The sequence below is a fragment of the Labeo rohita genome, chromosome 19 (assembly GCF_022985175.1).
Source record: "Labeo rohita strain BAU-BD-2019 chromosome 19, IGBB_LRoh.1.0, whole genome shotgun sequence".
Taxonomy (NCBI): Eukaryota; Metazoa; Chordata; class Actinopteri; order Cypriniformes; family Cyprinidae; genus Labeo; species Labeo rohita.
This window is the reverse complement of record NC_066887.1, coordinates 9,646,646-9,671,140: the sequence shown is the minus strand read 5'-3', so window position 1 is coordinate 9,671,140 and position 24,495 is coordinate 9,646,646. Positions and strand designations below refer to the sequence as shown.

The window sequence follows — 24,495 nt, the reverse complement described above, 5'->3', positions numbered from 1 at the left end:
TTTGTGATTACAGATTAGAGTCTTTTATTTAGCCTTTATACAGCGATTGCTGAAACTGACTTGTCGTTGATATGCTAGACACGTAGAGTATTAATAATAAGTTTAATGCAATATGCTTTTTGGCTTAGAAATGCTCTTAAAACCCAACGTAAATTTAAGTACGTTTAAATAGAGGACTCGGCTTTGTGAGCCACCGAGCGACACCTGGAGGATGTAAGCGTTACGTCCCATCGGTAACAGTGACATATGCCGTCCAATGGGCTCACGCAGTCCTCTCATGTCGACTTTCTGCGGCAAGTACGGAGTTTAGATCCAGTGCTGTTCTGGACTGATGCAGGAATAAAGACGGTAACCAGTCGTGAATGTTAAACACATAGACGCCGACTTATAAGTTTAAAAATCTTGCGAGTAAATGGGATTCAACGTCTTCCGAACAGAATGTAAAGAATTCCTTGAAGGATGTGGGGAATTAAAGGCTTGTGCGCTGCGCTGTTATTGTTGTTTTTGGCTTATATCTCCGTGTCCTCGGTTAATGCCGGTAAGTTTGCGTGATTGCATTCATTTTGAAAGAAATGTCATTATAATATATGGTCATGGTTGGGCTTTTGCGCACGGTATAGAAAGAGACACGAAACCCCTTTACACTATTTTGCATGCATAGACAGAATTGCAACGGTTTTATCTATTAACTACAAATAATATCCATAGTGCAATGCATTCTGATATGTTCACATTGGCAGAGAACAGACAGGTTGCGGGTATGAGATGAATAAATGATGCGCTACTACCTGTTCAGCCCTCCATTGGGAAGCACAAGACGCTCGTGGTTTCCACTGTTCATTCAGACTGCATGTAAATGCTGTGAACAATTCATGTGATCCTAATTGATTCTGTTCACAGAGACAGCAGAAACCTGGTCGCCAGACAGAAATGACAGTTTGAATGCACAATACATCACATTTTAGGGCACTGGGATTTAGGGAATGTGTCTGGACGAAGACACATTTATAGTAGGCTACTGAATTCATTTGTTAAATAGGAAACGATCTGATAACTAGCACAGCTAAATAACTACAGCAGAATAATGATTACTTTAGTTGTTAACGTCACAAATCCATCCCGTTTAATCGTATTTGCGTTTGTCTTTCTCCATTAATTTAGGCTTTCAAAGCTTTATCATTTATCGACGTGTTGTATTAGTATGCATGTTCTCTGGCCTGGATATAACCCAAAAATAATGACAATTTATTATTTTAATTTTTTTGCAAACCTATAAAAAATCTGGTTTTACACTAATACAAAGATGTGCAGAGATTGTTGGTAATATCATTTTTTAGATTTTTTTTTTTAATACTGATAGTTAATTGCACAGCTTGGAAATAAATTACAATAATAATTTACTTTTGTAAAGTGCTTTATAACTCAACTTCTCAATATAAAGAGCTGAGATATTAAAAATACAGTGCAAATAATTTGCATGGCAATTGTAAACTAATGACTACCACAATTTCTGTACATTCATCTTCGGTTTTTGATGGAAAACACTGAAACAAAAGCATTAAAACATATTAGGGTGCATGAATGCAATGGCAAATGCAAATGTAAATATTCATAACAATAACTGGTCCTAATTAGCAAGTTTTCAGCAGTTTGGTCCACATATTGTATGTGTATTTTAAGTAGCTTTAAGTAATTTCTATTTGTACTGGCATGAAAATGAGTGCATTATGGAGAGAAAAAAAAAACATTTAGAAAAAAGTATATATCAGCACTAATTAGAAATTATATTTTGCAGCTTGCTAAACTGCAGAAATGGTAACCTGCAATTGTTACTTCAAAAAACTATTTCTACCTTATTTAAAGTAGTTTTGGTGGCATACATATATTTAGATATATATTTTAAGATGTTATGATTTTTAGGTTACAATTTTTTTAGTGTATGTTTGAATCTGTTAGATTAGATTTGTTGATGATATAACTGATAAGGGCATTGAATGTTGTTGTGATGCTTGCATTCTGTGTAAAATTTAATCTAAAAAAAAAAAAAAAAAAGAAATCTGTTTTTTTATATTGCAAATTGCAATTCTGCAGTCATTTTCACCCAAGCCAGAGACATTTTATACACTGACCCTGCATCCCAATGTGCATACTATCCACCCTATCTGTCCTAAATAGTATTGAAAATGACTACTATCACATAGAATTTAGGATGGCTACACTGGGACGCAGGCTGAGTGAGTTTCAGCAAATGCTTTCCCCGCCCCCTTTTGATTGACAAGACATAATTAGTTTTGATCATTAAACAGTCAACAGAAAATTGCATTAATCGGATGATAAATCAGTGCATCGGTAATAACCGCCATCAAGAAACCTACAGGACTTAAACGTATGGCTTTCTAGAGGAAGTCACCTGTGATTTCATTCTATTACAGTTGTTTGGTAAAGAAGGGCAGTCTGCTAAAACAGTCTACTATTTCACATCAGCAGCACCTGTTTGCCAATCTGAAAATTATATACTGCTATAGAAGTGTATCATAAAAGTTGCTGTGAAATGATATGGCCGTGCCATATATCTGTCAAGACATAAATTTGGGATGTGGAAACATAGCTGTTTGTTTGTGGAAATAAGAGCGCAGCGTGTGTTACGTGATTACGGTGTTGTGGCTGTTAATGTGTAACATTATGTACAGATTAACCGTAATAGACATCCACGGCTGACAATACACAGAAACAAAGCACACCGAACCATTTTCACCCCGCTTTTCTCTTTTATGTGGTCTAGAGTGGCAACAAAGCCTCTGCCCATACGTCTTTATACTGAGGCTCTGGCAGTGATGCAGGACGGAGGAATATTAATGAAGAGAGCAAGTGACATTTCCTCACCATTATGAAAAGAACACAGTTCCAAACACAGAAGCAACAGAGGAAGCAGGTGAAACAAACATGTCAGAGAATAACTGATCAACTTTAGAGGCCGTACGCCGGGTTTGGTTTTATTACAGGCCTGATGTGTTTTGTTATGACGCCTGTGATGAAAGGCAGAGGTGCCCCCGCAATGTGCAACGTGGAGTTCCTCGCTCCGAGCTCTCACATGTTTGTTTCATCTGACAGTGTCAGGCATCTCATCAAAGCTACGGGAGGACATTGTGAATATTTTATGAGTTTGATGTTGTTTAGTGGGGCCAATCGCTCCTGTGCATTACATATCAGTTTATCAGTCTGAGATTTTGTTTTTGACGCATTAGGGATGTCAGTCAGTAAAATGTTAATTGCATAAAATTGTTGAATTAATCGTGGGTAATCACATACAGTAAATGAATATTTAACTGATGAAAGCCTGCAAATGAAGGCGCTGACAATACTTAAATAGACGTACAAAAAGAGACGTCAGTATATTGTTTGTCACGCAGTTTGGTGAAGCACATAAAGCCTGAATTGCTCAGCCGTTTGTAACTGTGCTGCACTGGTTAATGCATTTTACAGTTTCACTCTCTGCTATATTTGCTGAATAATAAAAGATAATAAAGCTAATGAAAGAGACAATAGGCCAATATATATTGATCTTTTTAATGTCTTTTAAAGAAATCTCTTATGCTCACCAGGGCTTATTCATGTGATTGCAAAACTGAATTTTCAGGATCATTACTTCAGTCTTCAGAGTCATATGAACCTATAGAAATCATTCTTATATGCTGATTTGCTTACTTTAAAAAATCTTTAAAATATATATATATAATTATATTATATATATATATATATATATATATATATACTTTTTTTACTTTTAAACATTGATAATAATAACTCATAATAATAACTAATTTATTTATTTATTTATCTATTTTTCTCAGGATAATATAAAGTTCAATATAATAGCATTTATTTGAAATAGGAATATTTTGTAACATTATAAACCTCTTTACTGTCACTGTTGACTAAAGTGTCCTTGCTGAATAAAAGTGTAAATGCTGCAATGCAATACTGTAAAATCTGCCAAATTTGTGCAAATTTCACTTTTTTGTGTGTGTGGGTCATATGGTTTGATTAAATGTGTTCATTTTTTAGTCACTGTAATTTTATTTTTTATAATTAATCACACAAAATAAGCGAGTTGAATTAAGGCCCTAATTAAAACACAATCTTTATAGATGGTGGCTGACGTACTCGCTGGCTGATATTACTCTCACAAAATATTGTCTAAAGTACCTGAAAATAAGAGGCCGTCAGGTGGGGCGCAGGCAGACTCCAAGCTAAGATGTTATTAGATGCTGGAGGGAAGCTGTTTGCATCACTTCCTCTGAGTTGAAGGCAGGCCATGGGTCTGTGGATCAGAGAGTGGGATTTGAATCTCAAGGGTGTAATATTCTCAGTCTAGAGGTCAGCTTGAGCTGTGAAACCGCTTACAGACTTCAGGCAAAACTGCATCCTGTCATCTCTGACATCACTGAATTGTTAAGCAGAGACCTTTTCCTCCCCATAAGGGAGCTTTGCTAAATTACTGTACAGTAAGAAATAATCTTGCAGGTCAAGGAAATAATGAAACGTCGGTCTAAGCTGCAAGTTTCCCTAATTTTTTCACTTTTTTTCTTGTCACAGTGCGGATTTTTCTTTGACTTCTATTATTTTTATGCTGAACTAATGATAATTTCGGTTCCCTAACTCTCACAGAAACCTTTCTGTGGTTTTAGAATTCCATTAAGATATGATTTAGTATGTTCATTAGGCTTTTTTTTTCTTCTGTGGTCCATTGGCTGGTCTCCACAATGTAGATAACTCAGGTTTGTATCATTTTGCTCCACACAAAAACCTGACTAACACAAACATTTACTTTACTATCTAAATGAGGACATACAACAGACTTTTTGTGTTTTTATAAAGCTAATTAGATTACACGAGACTAGGGCTGTCACTAATGATTATTTTGGTAATCGAGTAATCAGTCGATCAGTCGAAAAAGTTATAATAACTTTTTTTAGTAAAAAAAATAGACCTAAGCGAACAGTAGACTTCAGCCTAATGGTTGTTTTTACACTTCACTGCGTGATCTAATCCTTGTTTAATATTGACTAAACAACATTTAATTCAAATGTCCACTTAATCTTTAATATTTGGCCATTACTTTACGACAGAAATGCTACAGCCACTGTCATTTCTTGAATATGCGGATATCAAAACGTGTAAACTCCGAGTGAGGGTTTGAGCTTTTATTTTGAAATCACGATGAAGAAAAATACAAAGATATTGTATTCTCCTGTGTTTGCGTAGGTTTATAAATGATTTACCTTACAAATCTGATGAAATGATGCATGTTGCGTTTCCAGATGAACGTTATAATAAACCCAAACTCACAGCAATAGGCAGAGATGGAGTTTGAGACACTTCACACGTAACGTTAAATGATAACAGTTTTGTGGAGCAGTATTTACTGAGAACGATAGCATTATGCGTTATTATAATTTTAACGGGTTTAACATATCATGCAACCTTGAAAAACGGTCTAATAATGCGTTTCATGGATTCGTGTCCGTGGAATTTGCCACTTTCGGTATTTTGCTGGTTAATTGACAAGGGAAAAATGGAATGGAGGATTTTTTTAAAATTGAGTACTCAAATCGTGACACACAAAACAAACTCTAACGCTAAAGATAATTTTTTTTAGCTAATAAATTTGACTTTCATATATTCTGAAGACTCAATTTTTGTCAGACGTAGCTCACTTTTGGAAATTATTTCCCCAAACTATAATCACACATGTGCACAATATTAGCTGAATTTTGGCTGATTTTTTGTTCTGAAAGTTTATAATGCATGTGAAAATACGTCTGTGGTGCAGTGTGTTGTTTTGTTTGTTTGTTTGTTTGGGAAAAAAAATAATACCTGTAAAAAGAAAAAGAAAATCTGTTTAGCAAGGATGCATTAAATTCATCCAAAGTCACAGTAAATCCTTTTGCATTGTTACAAAAGATTTCTGCTTTTAATAAATGCTGTACTTTTAAACTTTCTATTTATCATTCTACAAATATTAATATTAATGCATTACCTTCCACAAAACTATTAAGAAGCAACTGTTTTCAACATTTCTAATAATCTACTTCACCTCTAATGATGGGACATGTATAATTTGTTTCTTGTTGGCTTATTTTTATAAGTTTTCTTGTAGACACTGAAGACTCATTATGCAGTGTTGTAAAATCAGTCATGTGCAATTTGCTGCTGCACCGTAATACTTTTTGTAATCCAATTCAGACTTGTGATCTGATTTTGAACAGCTGCTGCACCTGACGGCCTTGTACAAAGACAAAAAAATATTTCTCTACTTAAAAAAATACTCTAAAACAAATTGGCACAACCTCTCCCCATCAAATAAGCTTCAGGTTACTCTTTACAATGTGACAGAACCTCAGCTCCTGACCAAAATTTACAGCGATAAATATCCCTTCAAGGCTTCCTTTGGGACGGCAGTGCTAAGCTACATATTTACGAGGGCTGCCATGTCCAGGGACCGTGGAGGCAGTCAAGCCAAGCCAGAAGATTCACCTCATAGCCTGGGCTCCCTAAATCACAGCTGCAGGTCTAGGTATAACAAGTATCACCGGACCGCCGCTGCCCACCTGACTGCACACCCCTCAGACATATAGGAACCAGAATGCTTATGCTTCTAAAAGCAACGAGCAAATGTGATTGTGAGTTTAGTTTGACAGTTTGAAAAATGAATCGCGTGAACTTTTCCAAGGGATGCTATTCCTGAGCAGTGCTCATTGCGAGATTGAATGCTCTGAGAGTCCATACATTCAAATCACGTTTGTCTCCGCAGACAGACTAATACACTTTAGGTTTGGTGTCTGGCTGCAAGCCAAGGACCTATAGAACGCTCACATGAGTCTCATGAGAGAAGCCATTACGGACCGATGGCATCCAGAAAGACTGAATGAACATCTTCTGCCTGAGGTTACATTAATGTACTGTATGTGTTAACATCATGTCTGAAACCTCAACTTATCAGTGGTGGTAACAAATGTATTTGAGGCAGCTTGACCTTATTCGTTTTTAAGAGGGTAATTTAAGTTGAAAGGCTTCACCAGTGAGTATTAGGTGAAGTCACGGTGTTGAAGACTTGGAAAATATCCAAATAAAAGGCACATTATAAAACACGTCCAATCATTAAAGGTGAAATGAGTACAAATGGCTTGATTAGAGTTGCTGGAATAAGAAAATATCAAGCCAATGATTTCATATTTAAAGGAATTGTTTAGCCAACAAATGAAAATCTGATTCTGATGTCGTCCCAAATTCCTATAACTTACTTCCATGGAAACCAAAAGAAGTAGTTTAGCAGAATGTTCATGCTTTTCCATACAATACAAGCATACTGGCAGCAGTATGAGAGTTGAACATATGACACTATTAAAGTTTCTAAAAGTAAAAATATGACTTGTGCAGACTTCAGAGTCTTCTGAAGTTATACAATAGTTTAAGAAATCAAAATTCAAGTTGTTATTCACTGAAAATGGTACTTAAAACCATAGTTCATAGCATTTATATACTATTTTAATATTTATTATTTTTTTATTTAATAACTATTAAATGTTGTTATATACTTTAGTTTTACTTTTGCTTTAGTAATTTTATTACTTCAGTTTTTATCATTTTAATTAGTTGCCAAACAATGTTTCTTATTTTTATTCATTTATTTATTTATTTTGAGTTTTTCATTCTTTATAATTTGTTCATTCATTCAAGTTTTTCAGCTTTCATTTCAGTTTGTTTAAATTAAAAAACACTTTAATAGTTTTACTTTAAATAACAACATGAAACACAACAACATGGCAAAAGACATTAAAATATAGCACAAAGTGCATTAATTTTTTTATGTTTTTTTTTTAATTTTGGTAATTTGTTTTATGCCTTTGTCATGTTTTATTAATTTAGTTTCTATTTATCTTTCTATTTATTTTAGTTTTACTTTAGCTTTAGTCATTTAAGTACATAAACTTTTTTTCTAATTTCAGTTAGTTGCCAAACAATGTTTCTTACATTCTCTTTTTTTCATTCTTTTGATTCTTTCATTCATTCAGGTTTTTCAGTTAACAAAAACACTTTAATAGTTTTACTGTACAGCATAACAAAACGTAACAACATGGCGAAAGACGTTAAAATATAGCACACAGTGCATTCATTTTGTTTAAAATTTGTTTCAGTTTTAGTAACATCATTTTATGCATTTGCCATTTTTATTAATTTAATTTCGGTTTATCCTTATTTTTTAGTTTTACTTTAGTTTTAGTCATTTAAGTACTTATTTGTTTTGTTACTTTCATTTTTGTTGTTATTGTTTTTTTTTAGTTGTTTAATCTTTCATTCTCTTATTTATGTTTTATATGTTTTAAAAAGACTTAATATAAAAGACCTTAATATAGCACACTGTTCATTCATTTGTAAATATGTCTACATTTTAGAAATTTTGTTATATGCTTTTGTCATTTTTATTAATTTTCTATTTATCTTTATTTTTATTTCAGTTTTACTTAAGTTTTAGTAATTTAGGTAATTCAACTTATTTTCATTCTTTCATTCTTTTCATTCTTATATTCATTCAAGTTTTTCATTTATGTTTTATTTCAGTTTGTTTCAATTAAACACATTTTTAAATAATTTTACAACATAAAACAACAACATGGCAAAAAACATTAAAATATGAAACAAAGTGCATTCATTTTGTTTAAAATTGGTTTACATTTTAGTAATTTTGTTGTATGCTTTTGTCATTTTTATTAATTTCGTTTCTATTTAGCTTTATTTTTATTTCAGTTTTACTTTAGTTTTAGTATTTTAAGTACTTCGACTTATTTTATTTTATTATTTCAGTTAGTTGCCAAAGTTTTTTATATTAGTTTTTTTTAGCTTTTCATTCTTTCATTTACTAAAGTTTTTATCTATTTATTTCAGTTTGTTTCAGTTGTTTTAACTCACTTAACAAAAACACATTTTAATACACTGACCAAAATTATAAACACAACACTTTTGTTTTTGCCCCCATTTTTCATGAGCTGAACTCAAAGCCTTTTTCTATGTACACAAAAGGCCTATTTCTCTCAAATAATGTTCACAAATCTGTCTAAATCTGTGTTTGTGAACACTTCTCTTTTGCCGAGATAATCCATCCACCTCACAGGTGTGGCATATCAAGATGCTGATTAGACAGCATGATTATTGCACATGTGTGCTTTAGGCTGGCCACAATAAAAGGCCACTCTAAAATGTGCAGTTTTACTGTATTGGGGGGTGGTCCGAAAACCAGTCAGTATCTGGTGTGACCACCATTGCGTCATGCAGTGCAACACATCTCCTTTGCATAGAGTTGATCAGGTTGTTGATTGTGGCCTGTGGAATGTTGGTCCACTCCTCTTCAATGGCTGTGTGAAGTTGCTGGATATTGGCAGGAACTGGAACACGCTGTCGCATCCCAAACATGCTCAATGGGTGACATGTCCGGTGAGTATGCTGGCCATGCAAGAACTGGGATGTTTTCAGCTTCCAGGAATTGTGTACAGATCCTTGCAACATGGGGCCGTGCATTATTATGCTGCAACATGAGGTGATGGTCGTGGATGAATGGCACAACAATGGACCACAATGGGCCGTCACGGTATCTCTGTTCATTCAAAATGCCATCAATAAAATGCATCTGTGTTCGTTGTCCATAACATATGCCTGCCCATACCATAACCCCACCACCACCATGGGCCACTCGATCCACAACGTTGACATCAGCAAACCGCTCACCCACACGACTCCATACATGCTGTCTGCCATCTGCCCTGTACAGTGAAAACCGGGATTAATTCACTTTCTGTTTATTTCACTTTTACTTTAGTTTTAGTAATTTAAGAACATAAACTTTTCTAATTTCAGTCATTCCAAAGAATGTTTCTTATTTTAATTTTTTTTGTTTTTCATTCTTTTATTCTTTTCATTCTTTCATTTATTCAAGATTTTCATCTATCCTGTATTTCAGTTTGTTTCAATGAATAAAAACACGTTAAAATAGTTGTACTTTAAAACTTACTAACATAAAACAGAATAACATGGCAAAAGACCTTAATATAGCACACTGTGATGGTCTTGGATGAATGGCACAACAATGGGCCTCAGGATCTCATCACGGTATCTCTGTTCATTCAAAATGCCATCAATAAAATGCATCTGTGTTCGTTGTCCATAACATACGCCTGCCCATACCACAACCCCACCGCCACCATGGACCACTCAATCCACAACGTTGACATCAGAAAGCCGCTCACCAACACGACTCCATACACGCTGCCCTGTACAGTGAAAACCGGGATTCATCTGTGAAGAGAACACCTCTCCAAAGTGCCAGACGCCATTGAATGTGAGCATTTGCCCACTCAAGTCAAGTTATGACAACGAACTGCAGTCAGGTCGAGACCCTGATGAGGATGACAAGCATGTAGATGAGCTTCCCTGAGACGGTTTCTCACAGTTTGTGCAGAAATTCTTTGGTTATGCAAACCGATTGTTGCAGCAGCTGTCCAGGTGGCTGGTCTCAGACGATCTTGGAGGTGAAGATGCTGGATGTGGAGGTCCTGGGCTGGTGTGGTTACACGTTGTCTGCGGTTGTGAGGCCGTTTGGGTGTACTGCCAAATTCTCTGAAACACCTTTGGAGACGGCTTATGGTAGAGAAATAAACATTCAATTCACAGGCAACAGCGCTGGTGGACATTCCTGCAGTCAGCATACCAACTGAACGTTCCCTCAAAACTTGCGTCATCTGTGGCATTGTGCTGTGTGACAAAACTGCACATTTTAGAGTGGCCTTTTATTGTGACCAGCCTAAAGCACACCTGTACAATAATGATGCTGTCTAATCAGCATCTTGATATGCCACACCTGTGAGGTGGATGGATTATCTCAGCAAAGGAGAAGTGCTCACTAACACAGATTTAGACAGATTTGTGAACAATGTTTGAGAGAAATAGGCCTTTTGTGTACATAGAAAAAGGTTTTCAGTTCAGCTCATGAAAAATGGGGGCAAAAACAAAAGTGTTGCGTTTATAATTTTGGTCAGTGTAGTTTTATAACATAATACACCACGCCATGACAAAAAACGTTAAAATATAACACAAACTGCATTAATTTTGTTTCAGATTTGTTTAAATTTAAGTCCTTTAATTATATGCTTTTGTCATTTTTATTCATTTTAATTTAAGTACTTTTTTTCTAACTCCAGTTAGTTGCCAAAAGTTTATTTTCATTTTGTTGTTGTTGTTTTGAGTTTATCATGCTTTCATTCGTCTCATTCTTTGATTCATTAACGTTTTTTCAACATAACAACATGGCAAAAAAAAAAAATGTAGCACATAGTGCATTAATATTGCTTTGCTGATCATATGCTTTTATTTCTCATTTTGTGTTCTATATAGAGAAGTGGTTCAAAACTACATGAGAATGAGTAAATGAAGACAAATTTTAGATTTTGGCACAAACTAACCTTTTGCACAGCAAGATTTCATGAACCATGAATTCTGGGATGCGAATGTGCTCCCCATAGGCATCAATAAACCACTGAGGCATGTTTCTGAATGCATGTTACATTACTCCCCTATTTAAAGTGTAATGTATGACTGCTCCAAACACATCGTGCCCAGTGGGAGACATATTGTGTCCTCAGGGATGACTGGCTTTCTCTGTCTGTCATCCCCTTTAAATACATTATTTCCCATCTGCGGGGTGTGAATTTGTTACATTGTGATGGATGACGTTAAGCAGACAAGCATTTCACTCCGTAGTCAACAAACATTACTGATGATTAGATCTTCTCGCACCGATTTATGTAACAGCATATTATCATTCTGACAAGTGATGATGACACACAACTTCTGATGTCTTCGCCACAAACCATTTCCATTTAATTCATAAAAAATGCCCAGTGGCCAAACGGCAGCTTGCTTTGTGTACTCTAGGCTGTGCCAGGCCATTTTCTTTGTTTGATGACCATCAAAGACAAAGAGGCTGGTTCAGATAACAATCTAAGAGCTCCCACACAGTAAATAAAAGTAAAGAGCAGTGGAAATATTGATCTAGAGCAAACATGGAGCTAAGCATCAGGGCAATTCCATCAGCCAAACCACACTGTTCATTTAGAGTTTGAGAATGACATAACAGAGAATAGAGTATGACAAACCATTTGGGGTGAAAAAAACTGTGTACTGACATTATAATTCATATCATATGCATGACAGTATCTTGCCATGGCTATGTAGTTGTGCTTGGGTGTCCTGTGAATGCAAGTGACCATATAGAAGCACCCTAGCAACAGAACTGTAAATAAATTGTAAAGGATAATAACAAATAAGAATTTGGCTTGTACATTCTGCATAACTATAAATGATTTTTATTAGGCAATTAGCTTGTGTATGGTAGGCTACTGTGTTCAAGCATATTTGGAAAACTTTTATAATGTTTTAATGAGGACAACTCTCAGATCAATTTTAGAATACAATGGATATGACAGTGTTTATGTATTTGTTCTTGGCAGATTCAATCTGCTATGCACACTGCTGCAGCAGAGAACGTTTGGGCTTGATGCTGCCAATAGACTTGCTTCAGTGAGCATGTAATATATGCTGCTGCTGCTGCATGAATATGCATACATCATAAGCCGATCTAGACAGGTGGTGCTGGGGGAGGCGGAGGGTTTTAGAGGAACTCTGATGGTGTGCTGTAGGATCAGTTTACAGTGAACACTGAACCAGACTATTTAAATAATGAGCAAGAAATCTCATTGGCCGCAGAAAAAAAGCAGAGGCCAATCGGGGTTGAGGCTAAATAAGATACAGCTTCTACCAGGGTTTACTGCATCATTTTTGTGATGCTGAACAACAGTAATTACTGTATTTGCATTATTGCAAGGGGTAGGTTCAGGGTTGGGGTAGGTATAGACCAGAGGTTTCACTAGACTTTAACACTGTCCATCATAATCTATTCTTACCTGTCATTTTAATTTTCATATTTTAATTATAATAACATTTAAATGCTTTTATTTTTGTTCACATTTTGATTTTTAATCATGAACCTACAGGACAACAGCACAGTGTTTAAAAACAGCAAAATACGTTAGGGCTGGGTAAACAAAAAAATAAATACATAAACGATTTCTCGATTTTAATAGATTCTCATTTTGATGAACCAATATCGATTCTTAAATCCCAATCCATCTTTTGGTCTATGCTGTTTTCAGCTGATGAATGAACAGTACACAGAGTGTGCCTTCCTTCCAAAAAACATCAGTAAGCTAAGTTTTGTGTTACATTTGATACAAAACAAAGTCCCAGATTTTAAATTCTGTCCATTTAATTAGGAAATTTAAGCAATAAATACCATTTTGGCGCTCTTTAATGTGACATGATAAATCCCTGTAGCTTCTGTGTACTCACCTGTGCATAAACAAATGCATGGCAAACATTTGTGACAGTTTCGTTTTTGTTCTGGAACCTGTGCTCTGCTGCCAAAGCGGAGCACATTCGCCACTAACTGGAAAGGGGTGGGAATTACAGTTACAATTTACAATGGATCACTGTGACGAGGAGGGGCGCCGAGACAGCCAGGTCTGGCGGCATGTGATGAGGCACATCTGACGTGAATGAAGCCTCGTCACCGCCACTGATGAAATGCCAAGCACGCTTCTCCTCGGGAGACCGGTCTCTTCCCTGTGCATGCACGGTGGTGTCCTTCTGGGTCCAGGAAGGACGCGTCGAGGGATCGAGCGCCGCCAAAATGAACGAGCTGCCGTACCCGCGGTCCGGACATGAACCGCACCCAGATGCTAAAAGAAGCCCCTCTTGCAGCAGACCGCAGCGGGTAGCGAGTGCGGCCGCCGGACTCCGCCCCTTACCTGGACCCTTCCCTTCTGAACACTGCCCCTCCTTTATGGAACCCCAGCACGACGAGGACACCAGAACCCCTCTTGGGTTTGGACACTTTTGTTTATTTTATGTTCAATAAAAGCCTTTCCAAGGCCTGACGTCACACCCACTGTGTCTGTCATCTTGCTCCTCCCGCCACAATCACCCTCAGTGTAATCTGTCAAAGTGACGGACAGTCTTCAGATTTTTCCGTCACTCATAAAAAAAATTCTGTCAGTGACGGACCATTTTCAGTTAACGCAACTTCTGGTGTAGATGTTGATAAAACAGAATGTGATAGGTAGCAAATTTAATTTATTGTTATTTTATGGCAAGATTTTGTGTTACTTCCTGCCGTAGCTGAATTTTGGGAAATTACCGCCAGCTCACGCAGTTGTTCCAATATTGTATATTATATTTGTGCATTAGGGAGCCGCATGCAGAGTATTTAAATCTCTTTTGAATGAGTGCTATTCACTTTCAATTTCGCAATCATACGCACTTTGTATAAAAGAAGCACATCTTACAAGATCAGATATGAGCACATTATCTACTGAGCAGCAAATCCTCCAGCATGATTTGTCAGTCATCTCTCTGTGAAGGGTTAAATGTTTGAAATACTGCATAAATTACATTTAACTGAAATGCCTGTTTTGAAACATTTTGCATTCTAAATGTGATAAAACTGTGCAAGATGTTAAGTTTTGTGATGGACACTGGTAGGAAGCCTTTTAGCTGTGTTTATGATCAATCTGCACAAGGCTGACTGTAAAATATCCATTTTAAGTGGAAATGAAATATTTTGAGTTTTGATATGGGATATGGTCATTGCACTATGTTGGGGGCGTTTTAATTATAATAATTAAAATGACAAAGAAAGGACCATCACTTGGCCAGGTGCAGAGCCAAATACTCTTCATTCTGTTTTTTTCAAAACAGAAATACAAGAAGTAGAATATCAGATCACTGTCATGTGACCAAAAATAAATGCAAAAAAGGTAACACGAGCAAGGTAACATGATGTAAACCTTGCTCTCACTTGAAATGTGTCCCCACATTAAGTCCTTGAATTTGAGGAAACCAAGAAAATCCTTAAAAGGTCCTTAATTTGAAGTTAACCAAGGTGTGGGAACCCTGTCTATGTATTGACATAATTTCAGCTGAAACAGGAAAACAGGGCAGGACATATCAAGCAGTCCCGTCCCCTTTTTTTAAATAACCAATAGTGTTTTGTTCATATCAAAGCTTGGGCCAGAGCTGTTGACTCGGTAAAGCTGCATTTGATACCGTATGACAGCCGCAATTTCATCCATATTGCTATAATATATAGCGTGTAGAATTCAAATGGGTCCAATGCGTTTGTGGTCTGCTACATGCTATCTTGTCTCTGGCCCGGAGCAGACTGTGTGCGCGCTGTGGGGGTTCGCGTGACACACATTGAAACCACATTTCATTTGCCCCAACGGAAAGCATATTTACACTGAATTGTTCCCTATCTCCTATATAGTGCACTATGTGCCATTCAGTGTACAAAAAATACAAATTCTGTGAACAAGAGACTGATTTCAGCTACAGCTTAAGCGTGTAGGGGCGGGACGCTTCAGATTCTAGAGAGCATTTGATTGGACAGAAAGTTTAATGTGAAGCTGAGGTGCAGGGTGATGTCATCAAAACCGCTGATGCATATTGGCGGAAGTGAGACTGTAAGTTTTAAATGCTAATATTTTCTAAATGCGAATTTTGCCCATGTCGAGGAATTGGGAAAATACCGGAAGTGGCGCATTCCACATATTAAACCTATTAAAAAATCATAATAAAGCATAAAGCTATTAAGAATTCACAGATAGTGCGATTCAATGAAATAAATATATGCAATGCAGGTTTAGTATATGCACTAATTATTTACATGCGTGTTGGTTACGTACGTGCGTCTCAGAGCGGCTCCATTCACAGTAAATGCTGCTACACAAACTGTTATCATTTACATGTATGAAGTGTCTCAAAATCCATCTCTGCATGTTTTTGTGAGTTTGGGTTTATTATAACATTCATCTGGGAACGCAACGTGCTATTTCATCAGATTTTTAAAGTAAATAATTAATAAACCTACACAAACACAGGAGAATTTCTTCAATATGGTTCTAAATATGCTAAATGTTCATCACAATTTCAAAACAAAAACCCTCAACTCTTAAACCCCCACTACACGTTTTGATTTCCACATATTCAAGACATTACAGTGGCTGTAGCACTTCTATCATAAAGAAATGGCCATATATTAAAGATTAAGTGGACATTTGAATTAAATGTTGTTTAGTCAATATTAAACAAGAATTAAATCGAACAGTAAAGTGTAAAAACAATCATCAGGCCGGTGGTGCCCTCTACAGTCATTTGTTGTAATGTGCAATGTACATTAGCTCTAATGTTTATAATACATGTGTTTTAACAGTTTTGTTAAGTAAAACAATATAATTACTTGCTTTTGATACTTTATTTGAACTAATTATTAGTGCCTCATTGCTATTATATTTTATTTGAAAGGCTATTGTTCACTTAGGTGGATTTTTACTACAAAAATATTATTTAAAATCCAATCGTTTGATTAATCATTAGAATAATCGACAGATTACCAAATAATGACAGCCCTAATTGTGATTAAATTATTTTTTCGACATAAATTGGCAAACAAACACAAAACACAGAACCAGTTCATTTCTGAGGTAAAAATAAATCATTTTTTTGGGAAAAAATATGTTTCTGTTTGGTACTGTGACTTGACCTGCTTGGTTTGTTTGCACTAGGACTTGACTTACTTGAGACATGATGGTAGGGACTTCAGACTTGCTTGAGACTTAAACATGTGTGACTACCCCATCCTCATACATTAAAAATAAGCAAGTTGAAGTTCCTGTGTAGAGAAAGCATGCAACATACAGGCAAGCACATTTTCTGCCACACATTTTCTGTAAGCATGACAGATGTTGCAGTGTCACATCAGCACCTTTTATCCCTTTGTGTCTTTTATTTTTGTCATCCTCAGACAGTTTATCTGCTCCGCTCAATGTGACCATCAAAGCACTGGAGGGGAACTCTGCGATAGTGACATGGGACATTCTGGAGGGAGACCCAGTCATTGGGTTCGCCATCACCCAGCAGGTATTGAACCAGTTTATGGTCAATTTCGAGTCGTTACATGTGCAAAACACGGGAAAATCGCCTCATAACTCAAGTTTAATGAGGCAATATCATGGAGAAATGCTTGTGTAAGCATGTTGATTATGTGTCGATGTAGACTGGGCTGCTTTCTCTTCGAGGGCACATGCTGTTGATATTTTAGGTGGCCTTGAGCTTTCTGTAAATGTTTTATGCATGCATGCATTAGTTTGTGTGTGTGTGTAAGCAGATTTGAGGAAAGCAGTCACTGTGGAGACCTCCGTAATAAGGACTGCAGTGACCATCTGCTGGAGTACAAAGCCATTACAGCTTGTCACCAAACTGAGCGAGACAGAGTTTCTGCAGTGTGAATGAATATGTGTGTGTGTATGTGTGTGTGTTAACTGTTTTTCTCTTTATGAATTTCACATGCCTCTTATCACAACTATGATGGGAATTCACTAAGAAAGAATTGCACTGATAGCACTGTTTATTAGTGCACACTGTAAATCTGGCAATGACTTCATTTAAATGCAGGTCATTGGCTAACAGGACATTGTTAAAACTTATTTAGCTTGAAAACTAATGTGCATCATAAGCTTTGAAACTATGTTTAGAATCATTGATATTAATATTTTAAAGTAGTTTTTTCTTATTTTAATTTTAGTTAAAGTTTTAGTAAATGAATTATTTTTGTCATTTTTATTTGTTCTTTTTTTAAACTGTGTAGTTTTTATTATTTTTATTTCAGTTATGGTTTAAATTATTTTAGTACACTGAGTTAAACTAAAATTAAAATGAGAAATGTTGTTTATTTTGGCTATTATTTTATTTAAAAAAGGAATTTATGGTTTTAGTTTTAGATTTAGTTAACTTTTGTAAACCTGCTTTGAAGTGGGAGGAAAACTGGCAGTAATATTACACGGGATGTGAAATATTTCTCTTTTCTCTCACTTTTGATACATGCACAAACAGAGCAGAGAGAGAAATGAAAGAGAAACCATATCTAATGATTCATTAATATTTGTTATAATGGGTTTCATGGAGGTGACATTTGTCATTTGCAGTTTATGTATTTGAAGTTATTAAAAGCACAAAACATAAAAGTGGTTTTGTTCTGGAATTGGTTTTAATAATAAATGAGAGATTTAAATAATAAGAAAAAATAAAGATCTGATCATTTGCAGTATTGGCCAAATTAAATATTAAAAATAAGGGCTTTTTTGTTGTTAAATGGCTATAATTTTATCTGTCAAAAAATACAATACCAGTTTTTAAAGAAGTCACCAAGCCTGCATTTATTTGATCCAAAGTACAGCAAAAACGGTAAAATTTTGAAATATTTTTACCATTTAAAATAACTGCTTTCTATTTGAAATATTTTAAAATGTAATTTATTCCTGTGATTTCAATGCTAAATTTTTAGCATCATCACTCCAGTCACATGATCCTTGAGAAATCATTCTAATATTCTGATATTATTATTATGTTGAAAATAGTTGAGTAGAATTTTTTTCAGGTTTCTTTGATGAATAGACAGTTCAGAAGAATGGCTTTTATCTGAAATAGAAATATTTTGTAACATTATAAATGTCTTTATCATCACTTTTGATCAATGTAAAGCATCCTTGCGAAATAAAAGTATTAATTTCTATCATTTATTTTCCAAAAAAAAAAGCTTTGATCACAGGAATAAATTACATCTTAAAATATATTAAAATAGATAACAGTTATTTTAAATAGTAAAAATATTTCACAATATTACTGCTTTTGCTGTACTTTGGATCAAATAAATGCAGGCTTGGTGAGCAGAAGAGACTTCTTTAAAGATCATTAAAAATCTTACTGTGCAAAAACTATTGACTGGTAGTGTAAATAAATAAATAAATATAAATAAATGGATAGAGGAGAAATATGAGTGATGTCAATCAAGAGCAAAGCTGCTGCATATTACATACTGATTATTACAAGTATTACAGTGCCAGTTATTTCTTTAGATTAACACACTGATTAATTGTTCACAATTAGTAATAAGTAAATGGAATGAATTTAGGTTTTATTTTGACTTTAATGCTTGTGGCATCAACCACATTTCTGTCAGGACCACTATCGTCAAAGATGACTGACAACTGACCCTTTGAAAACAGAATGATTGACAGCTGATCTGACCAATCAGAATGCTCAATCTGTCATTTTGTCTGACAAACAAACCAGACAGGAGAGCAGATTAATGTCAGTGGACTTGTCTTCAAAAATGGTGTTGATTGACATCTTACCGCTTTGTGAAGCAAATACATTTTGTATTTGGCTGTGTGGTTCTGTTCTGGGCAGGCTAGCATGGATAAGGAAAGAGAGAGCAGCAATAACCCCCTAGGGTAAACAGAACAGAACTAAATGTAGCAGATATCATTAATGCTCTTAATGACAATTTAATGTAACAGCATAATTCAAGATAAAAGAATCTGATTCAATGAGGAATAGCAGTAGGCCAAGTCCTGACTGAGGATCAAGAGGAGCTAGGGATGGAGGAGGGTAATCAGCTGCTGAGCAAAATGATAAAGCTGCTGAATAATACTGAATGAGCCTTATATGTGACCCTGAACCGCAAAAGCAGTCATAAGTAGAATGGGTATATTTGTAACAATAGCCAACAATACATTGTATGGGTCAAAATTATCAATTTTTCTTTTATGCCAAAAATCATTAGGATATTAAGTAAAGATCATATTGCAGGAAGATATTTTGTAAATTTCCTACTGTAAATATATCAAAACCTAACTTTTGATTGGTAATATGCATTGCTAAGAACTGCATTCGGATAAATTTAAAGGCAGTTTTCTTAAGATTTTTATTTTTTTTTGCACCCTCAGATTCCAGATTTTCAAATAGTTGGCCCAATCTTGGCCCAAATATTTTCCTATGCTGTAAAAAACAATTTGTTGAGTCAACTTAAAATAATTTGTTACCCTGCTGCCTTAAAATTTTAAGTTCAGTCAACTAAAATAAGTTTATTCAACTTGAAATGTTAAGTTGTACTAAGTAACAACTTAGATATTTGTGTTTGCTAAACTTAACAGATGAGTAAGTAACCCAGCTGCCTTAAAATTTTAAGTTGATTAAACTCAAATATCTAAGCTGTCACTTAGTATAATTTAACATTTCAAGCTGAATAAACTTTTTTTGAGTTGACTGAACTTAAAATTTTAAGGCAGCCAGGTTACAAATTATTTTAAGCTGACTCAACAAATTGGTTTTTACAGTGTACCTTGCTTTTAAGTTTAACAAATAGAAATATCTATGTTGTCACTTGGTACAACTTAACATTTCAAGCTGACTAAACTTATTTGAGTTGACTGAACTTAAAATTTTAAGGCAGCAGGGTAACCATACATCAGCAGAAAGCTTATTTATTCAGCTTTCAGATGATGTATTAATCTCAAATAAAAACAAAAACTGAGCCTTTTGACTGGTTTTGTGGTTCAGGAACACATATAGAGATGCTGTGATAGACATTGTATTCCTATAAGTAGATCTGCATCAGCTGAGAAGGCAGAAATTGACCTGTCAGAGCAAATGCTATGCTTGATTTGTCCTTGAATTATTAGCAGTCTCAGATTTGAAATTGATTTTATTTTAATGTTCACAGAAAAAGGACGTTCGTATGCTACGATTCATCCAGGAAGTGAACACCACCACTCGTTCATGTGCATTGTGGGACTTGGAGGAGGACACAGAGTACATAGTCCATGTGCAGTCCATTAGCATGAGCGGCACCAGCCCTCTGAGTGAACCTGTTCTGTTCCGCACTCCCAAAGAGTCAGAGAAACTGGCCTCCAAAAGCCCAGGTATGTCAGCGCTAACAAACATAAACCATGTGAAGCACTTCAGAGTACCATTTTGGAAATGGAAACAATTCATATCCTGCAATTACAACTTTATTTAGCATATTTACAATGTAATTTCTTTAGTGCTGTCAAAATTAGCACGTTAACACAGGTGATTAATTTTTCCAGTTTAGCGGCATTAAAATATTTAATGCATGGGTGAGGCTAGGGTTGGCCATCCCACTCACAACTGCTGCGTATGTCTTTTTTCTTGACAAGAATTACGTTTATTTAGTCGCAAAACGACTTTACGACCATGTCAAATTGGAGAATTTTCAGACGAGAACTCCAACTTCACTTCAGCTACAGGCGCCACGTTCAGCAGTGGCAGCTCTTAAAGTAATAGCAGCCAAATAAGCTAATAACCCACCTGCTGTGATGTCTGTTAATCAAAGAGCTTTAAGGATTAATCTATATTTAATTTAGTATGTAGTGTTTGATAACTTTATTCAAATTCTGTATATTTCCTACTTGCTTAAGGGCACAGGCATTTAATGGGTTCATGTGAAGACTGTTTTAAGTTCACTTAAATTAGAAGTTATTTTTTAAACTCTAATAAATGTTAGAATTGATAGCTCTCAATTATACTGTAATGTTGAATGGCTATTATCAATGGTTAAATATTAGGAAAAGAGATCAATTTCCCAGAGACATCAGTAATATTGGTATCAGTGATACTCACCTTTAGTCATAAAGAAATATTCAAAGGAGAAGTTCATCGCCAGAACAAAAATTTACAGATAATTTACTCACCCCCTTGTCATCCAAGATGTTCATGTCTTTTTTTCTTCAGTCGATGGACTTCTATGGTGCCCCCAAGTTTGAATTTCCAAAATGTAGTTTAAATGCAGCTTCAAATGGCTCTAAACGATCCCAGCCGATCGCAAAACGATCTGTCATTTTCACAAAAATTTGACAATTTATATACTTTTTAACCTCAAATGCTTGTCTATGTATGCATAAACTCTGAGTCAATACAGTTAGGGTATGTTGAAAAACTCCCATCATGTTTTCTTCCCCAACTTAAAAATCGTCCTACATTGCTGCAGAAGTACCGACCCAGTGTTTACAAAGTGAACATGCAAAGAAGATCAAACACCCTATACAAAAAAAAAGGTAAAATTGCGATGTAGGATGATTTTGAAGACCCGAATAACACAGACTACGTTTAGAGCCATTTGAGACTGCACTTAAACTACATTTTGGAAGTTCAAACTTGGGGGCACCATAGAAGTAATATAGAGAAAAAATCCTGAAATGTTTTCCTGAAAAAACATTATTTCTTTATGACTGAAGAAAGAAAGACATGAACATCTTGGATGACAAGGGGGTGAGTAAATTATCAGTACATTTTTGTTCTGGAAGTGAACTTCTCCTTTAACAAAAATTAAAAATATACTGTCTTTATGTTGTTTATACATTAATTTGAAGATTGAATGTGATATTATTGCAATATAAAAGTATTTTTAAAAACCTTAGTTGGGATTAATCGCAATTAATTAAAAAATGTGTGATTAATTAGTGATAAAAATAGCTTTAAATTTCTTGTAATTTCAACGTTATACAGTTGTGCTCATAAATTTACATACCCCTTGCAGAATATGCTAAATGTTAATAATTTTAACAAAATAAGAGGGATTTTGAAAACTGTATGTTATTTTTTTTTAATACTATCATGAATAAACTACTTCACATAACAGATGTTTATATATATACTCCACAAGACAAAATAATAACTGAATTTATATAAATGACCCCGATCAAAAGTTTACATACCCTTGAAATTTAATACCGTGTGTCGTTTCCTGGATGATCCATGACTGTTTTTATCTTTTGTGATAACTATTACAAAAGGTGAAAACAATTACTGACGCTTAAGAAGGCAACACAATGTACTTTTTTTTTTTTTTACAGTTGTTTTTTTTTCCATTTAGTATTGCACATCAGAAGCTACATAAATATTTACGTCTCGAAGAAGACAATATAAGTTACAAGTTTACACTCCCGGCTCTTAATGCATTGTGTTGCTTTCTTGAGCATCAGTAAATGTTGAAAATGTGAATGTTGTGTGAGTCTCTCAATTGTCCTCAGTGTGAAAATATCTCAAAATCATACATTCACTTTTGGAGAGAGTTCAAATATGAAGATGCTGCTGGAAAACCAAATAATGTGCAGGAGCTGGAGGATTTTTTCTGCTCATGAACAACTATAACTATAACACTAAATATAAAAACAGTCGTGGATCATCCAGGAAACAATACATAGTATTAATATTCAAGGGTATGTACACTTTTGAATGGAGTCATTTTTATAAATTCAATTATTTTGTCTTGTGGAGTATAATAAACACATGTTCTGTGAAATAGCTTATTCAAGACAGTACTGAATAAAAAAATAACATGCAATTTTTATGATCCCTCTTATTTTGTTAAAATGGAACATTTTGCATTTTCTGCAAGGGGTATGTAAACTTTTGAACACAACTGTATCTTGCAGTTCTGATAAGAGGGGCCATGAAAAACCACAATAAAATATAAAATTTAAAAGCATTGTTCACCTAGAAATGTAAATTCACTTATTATTACTCATCGTAATGTCAGCCCAAACCTGTATGACTGTCTTTCTTATCTGTGTGAAACAAAAGTTGTTTTCGAAGAATTTGCTGGTGATTCTTTTCAATAAAATGACAAAGAATGAGGACTTGGGCTGTAAAGCTCCAAAAAAGCAAAAAGCTCCATAACAGTGTCATAAAGTAAGTTTATATGCCTTGCGCACTATATTCCTATAGTCTTCTGAGGACATTTGATAGCTTTGTGTTATGAAGAGATTGAAGCTTACATTTACTCATTTAGCAGATGCTTTTATCCAAAGTGACTTACAAATAGGGAATGAAACAAAGCGATTCACGCTAAGGGGGCAATAACATGAGAAGTGCTGGAATAAGGAGTACAGGCTAGAACAGAGCTGAAATTTCCTGGATTATTATCTGAAATTTTTGACTTCAGCTGTAGTTCTGTGTGAGATGTTCAATGACGAAGTTGTCTGACTCACAAACAGATTATTCTTTCAGTGGATAGATGGTCCAAGTTCGCAAACCTGGTCTGAGTGATTCATAGTTTACAAATGTATGAACCCTTTTATGACTTTAATGGCGCTTTTTGAAGCTTAAAATCCCTAAGATCCATTTATTGCAATTGCATGGAACTAGTACGCCTATTTTTTTAGACATGTCCCTTTATACACTTTAGAACAACATGAGTGCGAGGAAATTATGACAATTTTGATTTTAGGATGAATCAGGCATACTTGATTCAGATTCTGGGGCTTATATGCAGAGACACAGTGCTGATAAAACACATCCATGCTTTAAGATTTGTACAGCTTAAAAACATTCATTTGAAAGATGACTAACCGTCAAAACACTTCCGTAGAGGGAAAAAAAAGCAGCGGGAGGTGGTTATACAACCGTTCTAAAAGTGGTGTTGTGTTATAATTCAGGGCATAAGTGTTCACTTTTGTGCGTTTTCCT

The 24,495-nt window shown here is 35.1% G+C and overlaps 1 protein-coding gene across 2 annotated transcripts in view; it reads left to right on the top strand.

The window, feature by feature from the left end:
* Positions 1 to 261: 261 nt before the first annotated feature.
* fndc5b (fibronectin type III domain containing 5b) overlaps positions 262 to 24,495 on the top strand; it is a 38,834-nt gene continuing 14,600 nt past the window's right edge. For both annotated transcript variants that reach the window (XM_051136021.1, XM_051136020.1), the window contains exons 1-3: positions 262 to 538; positions 16,970 to 17,085; positions 20,729 to 20,927. In XM_051136021.1, the coding sequence (XP_050991978.1) occupies positions 460 to 538; positions 16,970 to 17,085; positions 20,729 to 20,927 (394 nt within the window). In that variant the 5' untranslated portion in view covers positions 262 to 459. The remainder of the gene's footprint in view (positions 539 to 16,969; positions 17,086 to 20,728; positions 20,928 to 24,495) is intronic.